The sequence below is a fragment of the Manacus candei genome, unplaced genomic scaffold (assembly GCF_025592945.1).
Source record: "Manacus candei isolate 608988 ecotype Guabito, Panama unplaced genomic scaffold, ASM2559294v1 h1tg000020l, whole genome shotgun sequence".
Taxonomy (NCBI): Eukaryota; Metazoa; Chordata; class Aves; order Passeriformes; family Pipridae; genus Manacus; species Manacus candei.
In genome coordinates this window covers 5,306,110-5,319,268 of record NW_026138068.1, presented here as the reverse complement: position 1 = coordinate 5,319,268, position 13,159 = coordinate 5,306,110, and the positions used below count along the sequence as shown (strand labels likewise).

Here is a 13,159-nt window from a genome sequence, read left to right as displayed (position 1 = left end):
CTGAGACTTAAACTCAGTAATGAACCTTAAGGTTTGAACTGCAAGAAGTACTTTGGGAGTAAAAGGTATAAATAAATGTGCTATGCTGCAGAACCAGCCTAGATGTGAGCACATTATGTGGTGCAGTAACACACTGGTGTGTTTTTCAATACTGAATTTACAGGCTAATGTTTCCCTCTATCATTTTCTCAAACTTCCCAGTGAACTTGAATTATTTTTTTACACTTATTTAGTTTAAGCAAAATACTCATTTCACAGACTCCAAAACATGCAGAGCTCTGGTCCTACAGGGCCTTGGAGAGCAGAGCACAACACAGTCACTAATCCTGGTACTGACAGTCAGCATTCAATATTCACCCACTGTAATTAATAAAACTGTGCTGTTGCTATTTTTTACTAATAGAGGATTTCCAAAAGCAAACTGCAGCCATAAATTACATCATTACAGCCTTACATTATTGTTCTGTGAGGTAACAAATCTTGCAGAAAGACAATCAGCCTTGCTAGAGAAAAAAAAAAATACAGAGAACAAATCAGATGATTTGGACCTGATTAAAATTAATGTCAGTGGCACTTTTTTTTTTCCATTTGCTTGCTGAAATTCCCTCTCTCCCCAGTGTGCTGGCTTACTGACGGTCATGCCATGGTGCTGGTGCTTTAAATATCAGGCATCATTTGTTTCTAAGGGAAAGCCAATCCTGACTGTTCACTGTCTGTGCTGATTTACTTTGCTGGGCCCTGCAGTTTAACTGTGGTCTAAAGACACGCCACAGCAACGGGGTCACAGCCACAGGGGACAAGTTTTGGTCTGTTCATTCATTTCAGCACATGTGCAACAACATGGAGAGCTTGGGCACTGCAGGAAGACCTTTGCATACAGCCCCTCTAACTTAAAAAGGTTAGTTTTGCTGGTAGTCCAAGCTTTGGTGCAGTTTTGGTACTCTTTTGACTCTGGGATTATGAACAGATCAAATCCCATGCCCACTGCTGCTCTCCATGTCTTTTAGCAGCTGCTGCAGAAGGAAAGAGCCAGAAGCACAATGCCAGCTTTCTCCCCAGGACTGTGCTGAACCCTGTCCTGGGTTTTGGTCTTTTATCTCCCTCAAGCAGAACTATTGAGTTTGAAGTACAGATTCCTAATGAATTCCATGACAAACATCCTCAGTGATGAGTGTCTGGCTGGATAATGAACTGTAAACTGAAAGCAGGGTAAGGCAAACATGCATCTGAGAGCAAACCAAAGGTGAAAAGTTGCTGGGATTTAATGTTTGGGGGTAGCTCATTAAAACACTGAAGCTTATAAAATACCTGGTGATTTCCCCCCCATGCTCCCTCATTATCTTCCATTAGAGTAAAGCATTTTCTTGTTGTCTCGATAGTTTCACTGTCCAAGCTGTAACACCTCAGGACCTCATTAATCAGAGTCCAGCCCAAACAATTCAGAATTCTGCTAAGTAAATACTTCACCTGATTGTGAAGAGTGAAGCATTCCCCAGAATTTTTTTAATTCTCTTTACAGATCAAAATCATCATTAGAAGCTGCCAATTAAGAGAAATTGCTCCTGTTTTTCAGTAAAGGTCATGGCTATCCCAACTAATGCTCGAGCTGGCTCTGTCTGCCAACACACCTGGTCTGCTCTGGCAGACGCTGCTCAGATGTCATCTCCCTTAAGTGACAGCAGGAGGAGGTGGACACCTTTACTCTCTAGGGTAAACCACAAATGTTTGTTGTTTGGAATTAGTTTGGACAGTGCCTGGACATGTATTTATGAGTTAAGTCCAGACAAGTGTTTTTTAGCTAAAGGTAATGAGAAAGCTCGAGTTTAGATGAGCACTAGGACATTAACTTCCACAGGACAAGGCACAGTCTAGCAGTGGAGGCTGCTGAGTACAACTCCCTTTCCAGCTCTGGCAGCAGCTCCTGAACAAAGCCCTGCAATGTTCTTCCATCTCCCTTTACATTCCTCTCGAATCCTTGGCAGTAGAAGTGCTGTGCTGCAGGAGGTTCAGTCAGGCACAGCATCTGCCTCCCTGTGTTGGCCCTGGGTGAGCTCTGGTCAAAGCCTGAATTGCTTAACACACACTACAGTCTTACAAATTAAGAACTTCTTTGCTTTTAAAGTCCAGACCTGTGTCAGCTGCAAACTTTTGCAGAATATCAGCCTCTGAAATTGGTCTCCTGCTCCTTCTGAGAAGTGCCTCTCTGCCCTCCTCCATCTGATCTGGCTGTGAAGGCAGCAGGGAGGGCACACAGGGTGAATACAGCCCTGAGCATCAAAATAGCCAGCCCTGGAATGTCCTCCTCAGGCACATCATGTGGGACCAGAGCTCACTTTCTGCTGGCTCTGCGTGGTCTCTGCTCACACGTGTGTGGTAGCTGTGAAACTGCCTTTGTGGTTATGTTAGACAACCAGAATTCTAACCAGCTGTCATTTCAAATATAAACTGTTATTTAAGACGTCTTCTTCTGATGGAGCAGCATCATAAACCTGAACCAACACTTAGAGCAGCCCCCAAATCCTGCCCAATGCATCACAAGAACAAAATGATCTCCAGAATCCACACGTGACACAACACAGTGCCATGAACTGACACCAGAATTATCTGCAGCAGAATGTGGACTTGACTCCAGCCAACTTGCAATGCTGAGAACCAGCACAGAGGCTCCTGTTATTATTAAGCCTCATATTAATATCTCTCAGAGATCTTTAAAAATCTAGAAACTAGCTGGCCCCACCTCTCCTCAGCATTTTAAAATCTCAAAGTAATCCATTCAAGAGCATTGTCAGATATGAGGGCTGCTGGAAGAGGAAATTATTCATACTCTTGTGCTGCATAGAAAATGACATACAACTTGATCCAATGGAAATATTAATTCCAGCCAGCTGAGATAGCCTTATTGATCCACTCTCATTTCCTGCAAAAGGTAGGACTGAATGTGATTGTAGTAAAGAAAAGCAAAACAGAAGCTAGAGGCAAAAGTGCAAGGGCTGTAGAAATGAAGACTAGGACTTAAAAAGGCGCTGTTGAAATGAGTCATTTTGAATTCTCTCCGTTGCCTGCATCTTCTGACCAATTTAAGATCAATGAACAACAGTTCATCCATTTTTTTGCTTTTGTTTCCTGATGGGCAGACAACAAAAGAGCCAATTCTTCACAGATAAGATTAATCAATAAGCATTGCTAGTCACAGCCTAGTGCACTACGTGACACGGCCAATTAATAAGCAGGTATGCAGGCTCCTGAGTTCTGCTATAAACAGAGAGCAATGGCACAATCTTTAGTGAAATTATATCCACCATAAGTCTGGAAGGAATGCTATCCTGGTTTAAACAATTGCAACCTGCCATGATGGAAATTGTAGGCACAGAAGTGATCTCAGTCACTGCTTCTCCCTAAACATCAGGAGATTGTAACTCTGGTGTTTCATGCAGAGCACTCAGTGTGGTAACTGGGCTCTAAAAACTCCTGACTTCATGGTACTATTTAGGGCTTCACAGTTCATTTAAATTGGCCCAGTTACTATTACTAACAGTAATAGGATAGTCTTCCATAAAATAAATTTCCTTCAACTCACGGGGTCCATTTTATGTGATCCATAACTAAATTATCTGAGGCAATACCTGTCAGCTGAAAAGTCTGACACGTAGATTATCCATTTGTTTGTTTGTGATAAGCAAATCAGGAAATGGATTTTATCTTCTGGAAAGCTCCTCAGTGCCTGTTGGCCCCGCTTCCTTCAAGACTGAAAGATGAACAGGAGTGAGGATTCTGCACTTGTGTGACCTTGAACCAGACAGAGCTTTATGGTGTGAACTCACGGACTGTGCAGGGATGAAAACTCTATTTACTCAGGTCCATATTTTAAAATGGTATTACAGGGACTTCATTACAATGAAATACCTTAAAAAACCCTTTACCTTAGGGAATGGCATACATAAATGTGTGCATAAAACAACACTGCTTCGGGAGCTAAGTTTCTGATCATCTCTGTTTTCAAGGCAAGCAAGTTAACAAACACACATAAACGTGTCAAAAGCGCTTTTGGCTGAGTCACAGCTCTGCAGCAGGTCCATTCTCCTGCTTCTGCAGCAGGACTGTCAACTCACTGAGTTCAGAATGCAAAGAAACACACAAGCCAAGCACTTCCTAATGAACAACTACCACCGAGCAAAAAGCAGGTGTGGAACTGTCCTGCCTGATAAACAGCTACACATTAATGCTGGGTTTGCCAGGTTACTCTGCATATGCACATGACAGGATAGAAATTTGAGGAAAATTTGTGGAAAGTAAGTTAAAAAACCCTGTACACCTTAATTGGCAAATTCTGAGGTTACTTGTGTTTAATTGAGGAGGTTTTCATAAGCAGCTTAGCAGATAATTAATTAAGCTCCTATGAAAGCACTTTCCTAATTGATCCTGCAACAAGCAAGATGAAATTAAAACAAAAGCCAGAATAGGGCACAACTCAGACAGGAGATTTTTCCTGTCAGCAGACAGCGGGACATATTTTCTGCTTTGCCTTAAGAAATTCTTTTATTTTCTTATTTAGCTCTCCTACTTGATGAATTTTACACCACCCAGTTTCTGTAGCTGTGGTATCTCACAGCTGCTGTGATTTAAGTGAGTCAAAAGATCTGAAGGAGGCATTGTGTGCATCTACCTTTCTCCATCTGCATCAAATGGCCTAATAAATGACATTACCTCCTTACAAATCTTGCCTCAGTTAACTATTGCTATTCAATGATGGAAATGCAACATATAAATTTAGTCTCATACTTTGAGTGAGACATACAGAATCTCTTGCAGCCTGCATGACACTGAGTGGATGGTTGTCCCAAATGCCACACTCAAGAGTTTGGTAGTGAGAGTACTACATATGTCTGTGACTAGGATGTATTTTGAAGCATCACTCCCCGAAGTACTTAACTAAAATTCTGGTATGTGGGAGTTAGGAAGCAACAAACCAGTCAGAATTATGTTTTCCTAACTTTTCTGTCTCATTTTTCTCTCCAAATACCTTGAAGGGTGACACGTCCTCCAAAATTACTCAGATTGATTAACTTCTGAGCTCGGGGGAAAAAAATAACTTACCACAAATTTACAAGTCATTTTTTTTTTCCTGGGGAAAAGTTATTACACTTATTTTCAGCCCAGCAGTTTTGATATCTCTTGCTCCTACTACTTCACTGTTGTTCTCTATGTTGCTGTTTCTTACTTGTACACACTATTTAGTGCAGTAGTTGGGCCCCTGGAACATGGATTCTACTAAAACCCTCTCTTTTGACTATATGATGAATTTCCATTGATTTTTCAGCAGCTTTATCCCACCACTTGCTCCGCTGATCCAAGTCCTATAAGGCTCTTTTAAAATTTCAGGTTCAGTTCTTGCTGACAGTGTCAATTCTTTAATCTCCTCCAAAATACCATAGCAACAATTGCCCTAATCTTCTGAAGACCGCTTGGTTTTCATCTTACTACTTTTTTGTAATGTAATCAGGCATAGGGCAATAAAAGAGACATGATCTTTCTTGCTTCATAAGTTTGGAATGGCTCACATGAGACATACTTTACTCCGTGAGTCAGAGAGAACCTTTATGTTATAGTCAAACCCAGCAAAAGTTTGCTGCTTTCACCCTCAAAACACTGACTGGGATGCCCATCAGACCAAAGGCAGAGACTCAATCAGATCCTACATCCCAACACACCACAACATCTTTGTTTGCTGGCCACCTTTACCAATTTGGAATGGCAGATTTGGCTTTTTGTGTTTCAGCAGTTTTGCTGCAGGAACACCCCATGCTTAAATCAGCAAAATCTCCTTTCCCTCCAGAGGATTACGAAACCCACTTGCTGATAAACAGTGAGATCTAATTTCTGTGCACAATAATGGGCTGCTGCTTTACAGTGTGTAGTGAAGATAAAGACTCTGGTCTGACTTCCCAGCATGTACAGTATCACCCTCTCTGTTTTTGGTGTGACTCTTGTTTCTGAGCAGGAGAAGTGCCAGGTAATCAGCTCAGCTGGAGATTAATGCCTAAATGAAGAAAGCACCCTGGCTGGATATGCAGTGTTAGCTAACAGAAAACTCTGAAAATTCCCTTTATCTACTAATATCCTGCTAGCAAAGCCAATTTTACTTTGGTATCCCATCCAACTGGATTCTGTTAACACAGTATATTTTGGCTCCAGCTATGTGTTATCACAAGGTACAGAAATGAGATAAACACAAGAAAGCTTTGCAAAGAGAAAGGTTTAATGATTTCATTGTTTGAACCCTTTGCACAACCCAGAGTGCCTGCTGGTAATCTGTTGGGAATAAAGGCTCTTGCCTTACATGATTTATACAAGGCTAAATTCATTCATTCAGACCTCCAGTTCTTAAAGGAACCCTTGTAGGCAGATGAATTTTAATGTAGAATAGACACAAATCTACAAGAACCCTGTATGCAAGTGCAAAGGCATTGCACTCTGACAGGGATATTAAAATCTTGATTCTCTGAGATATGGAATGCAGAGAAGAAGCTGATGAATTCTTCCATGAAATGAAAAGGAAGATGTGAAGTCTATTGTGATGTCTATTGTTTGGTATTGGAAGGCATCTACCCCAAAATAAAACCTGACCACAAAATTCTTCTTTACACACGTTCTCAAGTCCTTAGAGGGCAGATGCTCAAACATGTATTCCCTGTTCAACCTGACAGGTAATGAGGACAATTATTTCCCTCTCAGATTTGAAATGCAGTCCAGGCTTTCTGCTGACTTAACAGATTGTGGATCAGGAAATTGCTGGGCATGACCTCATTTCATATGAGCAGCAGTTTTACTCTTCAAAGTGGAAGAATATATTGAGGACTAGGACTTCCAGGAAATAATACTCATCTAATTATCTGCTGAACACTGTTCAAAGAAAAGATTGCCAGAATTATGCCACCAAGATTATGCACAGGAGAGGCTAAATTCACAAGAAGGACAGATATGTCCAACTCATCTTCCAAACCCTGAGCTCAAACACTGACTAATGGTGGCACATGCAGTTCCTCTATTAATTGCCACTTGGTCCTGTTCCAGGTCCCTGGCAGCTTTCTCCCTTTCCTGAGATTCAGCACGATTTCCAAAATAAATTCTCAATGCCTACTTCACCTGGGAGCATGGAATAAGTTCTCAGCATCTACCTGAATCCAACAGAAAATAAAATGCCTGCCTAACAACAGCACACCTGAGATGGTGGAGAGTCCTTGGAAACATCTTGTTTTGCTAAAACACTGTGCAGAGAAAATAGATTTTAACCCAAGGCATGAAAGTCTGAACTTCATCCTTCTTAAATGTATTATTGAGGCTCTTATTATTTTCTGTTTCTTATTTGAAACCAGAAGTTCTTACACTATCAGGGAACCAGGCAGCAGAATTAGTATCAGGCTCAGCCTACAAAGAACCAAGAAACTTGAGGCTTGAAGGTCCTTGAGGCCCTCTGAAGTTGCTCTACAGCTTCCAAGTTTGAGCCATGCAATGGAAATAAGAAATGGGAAGAAAAATCTGCTTGGCTTTGTGTTACCAGCTGGTATCCTGGAGGAAACCGTGCACGCCAGAAACTCAGGGTTTAAATCTGAGAGAGATGTTTAAAGTGGCAGCATCCCCTCCCTCCATGGGAAGTTCATAATGTGTGATGTGCACAGACCACTGAAGGAGGGGGTGATTTTAGCAGGCAGTCCCCTCCAGCTATAACTGGGGAGGCAGGACAGAGAGCAGCACTCCTGGGTGAGTCTGTCTGAGGCCAGCACATGTTTTCTGAGACCCCACACAGGCTGGACAGAGCCACAGCTGAAACAGGTTCTTACCATTGCCAGTGGAACAATTCCAACGAGGTCCTTCTGGCAGATGAAGATTTCAGACAGGGTGATGTCCGTGGTCCCCTTCCGAGGGTATTCCACCTGCCAGGTGATGGGCTGTGTTCCCGACAGGCTGCTGAAGCTGGTGATCTCAAAGTTCAGCTGCACCACCTCGTGGAACAAACTGTTGCTCCTGGAAAGAAGAAAACAGGGAAAGGGAAGAGCTATTACTTTTGCTGGAGAAGGCAAATGAAGTGAATCGTGTTAGTTCCTGGAAAATGAAGCTGTTTGTGGTCAGATATAACACAAAGCCTTTTTCAGTCTGCAACCACTTCAGAGCATGCAAGCTGGAATTCTGCTGAAAGGGTCAGCTGCTCTTACAATGAGCACTATGGAGACATAAAATCCAAGTTATTGCATCTGATGAAAGCAAAAGATACTTATTCCATTACAAGTTTTATATAATTTTATAAGTAAGATTCAACCCTACTACAAGATGGATTTGATCCCAATCAACCAAAGTTAAGTCCAGTGCAGCTCATGAAGACTGAAGAGCCCAGAATTAGTGCAGCCAAAAAGAAAACCAAGGTCTGTTTTATATGTCCACCACCAAAATCATACAAATCCTCAGCAATGAAGCTCAGTGTAACTGAACTTCATATGTGCTGATGGAAGCCATTAAAAAAATTAACAAGATTAAATGGTAAAATGGCAAGATTAGTCTAATCTTAGAGGTGAACTCTGGAAATGAAAATCTCAGGCAGCTGAGACCAAATAGAAAGAACAAAGATATATATAAAATATACCACGAACTCAGAAGGTATAAGACTATTTGAATAACAAATACGAAAAGACATGCTGAAAATGTTTCCCTTACATTAAATTTCTTTAACTACACCAGAAATAATAAGAATATATGAAAGAAATTCGCTGGACTATCTGCTGCTTTAATTAAAAAAAAAAAAAGTACAAATTACTTTCATCAGAAATTATACATTAACTTTTCTGGAACTTTCCAAATGTCTTCCCACAGTGCAGAATGTCTTAATATTTCACAGAATATTACTTCAATCTAACCCTACGCTGTAATAATTTTAAAATGAGGAGAATGACAGGCACATTCCTGGCTTCAGTAACCCAATCCCAGCTCCATCACACCTTTGCCTGCATTCATCACATAACGGCTTCAATTTTCCCTCTCCTCTTTATGTACAATACATGAAGGCCCATTTCTGAGAAAATCCATCAAGAACTGATCATGTACGAAGCACTTATATTCTCAAGTGCTAGGCTTTCTTTTTACCTCTGAACAGAAATCACCATTTTTTTGCTACTTAAGACATATTCTCTGCTTTACTTCGCATGATTACTTTGAAAGCAAAATGTGCTCCCCTGATAATTATTATTTTGATTATGGGTTTTCATTTGGATGGCTTACTCTGAAAAGTCTTAATACTGCCTAATGCTTTAAATTTATTTCCTTGCTGTTTTCTTGCTGTGTCAAGAGAGACACATTGTACCACTTTTGCAATAGGGGCACACTTCCCCCATGCATTTAAAGAGTGATTTTGGGTGGAAATGTGATAGATGGATGGGTTTAGCAATTCATAACTCAAGACCAGCCTATTGCCATTTGAAGAGTTCCTACTAAATAAATCTTACAGCTTGTAAATACAAGGCAATCGCAATAACTGTAGTTTACACACTTCTGGGGCATCTCAAAATGAATATATACCGGATTGAACTTTGTAATTTATTTGAAAACATGATTATATGCAAAAATACCTGAATCACCTGAACTACAGTGTTCATTTAGCTGTTAAAGGCACCATTATGCCTTAGATTAATGACACCTGAAATGATATAATTTTCAGCATTTCTAGCTCTGATGCTTAGTAAGTGACAGAGCAGAAGTTTTCCCACGTGATTGACTGTCTCGGTGCTTCCACTTACACTAAACAGAGAATGAACTCTTGCACACATCAGAGCTGCTCTAAGAGCTAATGTACCTCAGGAAAGTTTTCCAGATCGAGAAGTTTGCATGCATTTCTCCAAACAGCCTCTGAGCAGATGTGGAATGTGCAGCTTTACAGCCAAAGCCTCCCAGCTCTGCCAGCAGGGTCAGAGAGCTCCGGGTGGGAAAGGGCTCATTTCCAGCCAGCCCACTGACTCCTAAACCTCTTCTACCTTTCACTACAGACACAGCTGCCTGCATTCTGCTCCTAGGATTGAAGGAGAGGCTGTGTGACACACACAAGGTCATATGGGACACTGGGACAGGGTGAGGAACTGGTCTGTGTTTTTCCAAATCTCTTGTTAACCACTGCACCATCATTCTGGCTTCACTGGGAAACGCAGCACTTGATTCTAATCTTACAAGGTCTTCAGGACCTTAACATCATTCTGTACATGAGGCATATTTTTGATAATTGAAGAGCTATTCTGTGAAAGAAATCACTGTTATCACCTTTGACAACACAGCCTCAAAACACCTGCTGAATTTGGATCTCCAGTTCTCACCCAGCACTTGCTATCACTCATTGAGCTGCTCTGGCCAAGTATCTCCTTGACCCTGACAAAGACAGGCTGCCTCTTCCCAAGGTATGAAGTGATGGTGGTGGAGAGATATAAAAAATGTCACCAAAATTTATGTACAGAATTCTGTAAAACTGCTAAAATATTTCTTCTGCAAAACACACGATATAAAATATTAAAAAAAAAAAGTGTATGGTAGAAGAGAAAGGTTTCCTTGGCACTTTTCCAGGATGACCTGCATAATTATTTCAACACCTCCACCTGTGAGTGAAGCACCCACCTCCCTCCACAGAGACACAGCCTTTCTACAATGTCACACTCTCACCAGTTTCCTCCTTCTCTCTTCACACAGAAGAAACAGAGAGATGATCAACAGCTGGGAAAGCATCCACTTGAAAAAAAATATGCCTTCAGAGATGTGTAATGGCTGAGAAAAAACCTTCTCGTGAAGCACATTTAATGTTCAGAGCTTGTTCACTGACTGAAACAGCAGTTCCTTAATATCCAACATTTAGAACTGCTCAGCAGCCAGAACAGCGAGTAATTATAAAACTTTTCTAAAGTACACAGCACGTAGTGATTACAAATGAAGCTTCCTGAAGGCAGGGCTTCTAAGGAATTGCTCCAGGGTGGATATATGAGTCTAATTTGATTGGATTGAGAGTTCCCCTGGGCCAGTTCACTCCTTGGATTTATTTTAATTTATAAATACGCTAATCTTTCATCAGATTGGACCACGTGCTTGTGCAGGGGAGTAAGGACTCCCTTTGACCTGCTCAGCAGCCACGGGGGCTCTGGGGCTGGGCACACATTCACCAGTGAGGAGCACTGAACCCACAGCTACTCTGGCTGGAGCAGATGGGCACTGATGAGGTGCTACTCATTGGTCACAGCAGCTGAGCCAGCAGGTCGGTGATGGGGTTACTAATTCACCACTGGCACAGGCCAGCAGGAAAGTGCTGCCCCGGGAGAACGTGCTGCAGAGCCACAGCAGTGCTTCTGAGGAGCACGGTTTTAGAAAAAGAAGGTGGAAAAAAAATATTCTCCTAATGGAAAGGCAGTAAAAAAAATGCATAAAAGGCAAAACAGAAGTGACATTGGGAGAAACTGCCACGTAACTCGCCAGCTCCTGACAGTTCTGTGGACAGGACACACACTTGTGGTATCACCTAGTGTTAATCTGACCAGGACTTTTGATTTTAGAATATTTTTGAGGATGATATTAAGTATTTGCAATCATTTATTGATCACTCAAACCTTCAGTGCCCTGAGAAATATTTAACCCAGCACTGGCTGTATCAAAAGCTGTATTTAACCCTTGTTTCAAGGTAGGGGATTTAAAACAGGTATCATGTATACACAACCCATGTAAGCTCATGGATAGATGTGGGTAACAGAAGCAAAACAGATTTTGTTTCTCTGCAGAGGTCTAGTAAGAGGTGGAACAATGTTAAACCTGTCAATGTTGAAATGGCTTGTACTGGCCACACAAGGCCAGGGCTCAGCTGAGCCCAGAACCAGAGAACCACGGGCCCAGCACTGCAAAGGCTTTCACAGGGTGCAGGGGGAGAGGACAATTACTGAGAAAATACCTCAGCTGATGCAAGATCCATAAACAAACAGAAAGCTTTGCTGAGTGCCCGTCTGCATGTGCAGACCAGGAGTCTCTGATGGGAGATTTCGCAGTGCTGGGTTATTGCTCTAAGTAATAGAGCAGTTTCGACTCTCAAATGAGTGAATCTTAGGACTGCTAAGGGCTAAATCAATAATTTCGATTTATTACAGTGGCTCTCAAAAGAGAAATTTTAAAAAGCTTAGATTAAAAACATTTTTTAGCCATCCTTTATTCCAACAGATTTTTACTGAACGCGCCTGGGGATCCGAGAATACTTCGACCTGCTGAAAATTTAGCAACTCCTTTCTCCTCTAATGCTCTCCAGTCTGACAGTGACATCTTAATGCAAGATCAGCACTTACTAAATGACATAAAAAATCGAGAAGAGTACAAACCCCATTATCCCTCAGTTCCATTGCACATCTTAGTCTTCACTAAAATGAATGTACTGGAGCACGCTATTACCACGTGAAGAGACAAACTCCTCAAAAGCCAGAGTGGACCCCAGAGCAATCTGTACTTCAGCTCACCCACAGATGCACACCAATGCCTCTTCCCAGCTTGGAAAGGGTAATGGGGTAATGGGGTACGGGGTATATGTTCCTCTAAGAAATTTTCAATTTCTTGCTCTTCTGCACCTTTTCCTAACCCCATCTGATAACTGGGACATCTTCAGTGGACACACTTTAGGACCAGGATGAATCACGGCAATTTAAGAAAAATTAACAACACACAGAATTGGAACTCGGTCTGGAAAGTGTGGCTGAGGAGGACTTTAAAGATCCCAGAATGGCTTGGGTGGAAAGGACCTTAAAGATCATCGAGTCCCAACCCCCTGCCATGGGCAGATCCACCTTCCACTGGACCTGGTTGCTCAAAGCACCTTCCAGCCTGGCCCTGATGAAGTTATGTGGGAGCTCTTTGCACATCAATTCACTTCCCCAGTCAGCACTCAGCTAACAAAGGGTGGGTCATCAGCAACCCAGGTTGATTTGAATCAGTTACCTGTGAGCTAAATGCTGTAATATCCACCCCTGGGACCTTTATCCATCCATTTCCCATCTGAAACCCTTGATCAAATGCAGCACAAGTGCTTAATAGAAGTTTCTTTCAGTAAGTCCTTAATAAGAGCTGTTACAAAGTTAATCCCCTTGAAAAAATGTGGAAAGAGTGTAGTAAT

At 41.8% G+C, this 13,159-nt stretch overlaps 1 protein-coding gene across 1 annotated transcript in view; it reads right to left on the bottom strand.

The window, feature by feature from the left end:
• Window positions 1-13,159, bottom strand: part of TMEM132C (transmembrane protein 132C) — a 198,607-nt gene that overhangs the window by 43,266 nt on the left and 142,182 nt on the right. The window contains exon 4 of the mRNA XM_051785437.1: window positions 7,839-8,022. Coding sequence (XP_051641397.1) covers window positions 7,839-8,022 — 184 coding nt within the window. The remainder of the gene's footprint in view (window positions 1-7,838; window positions 8,023-13,159) is intronic.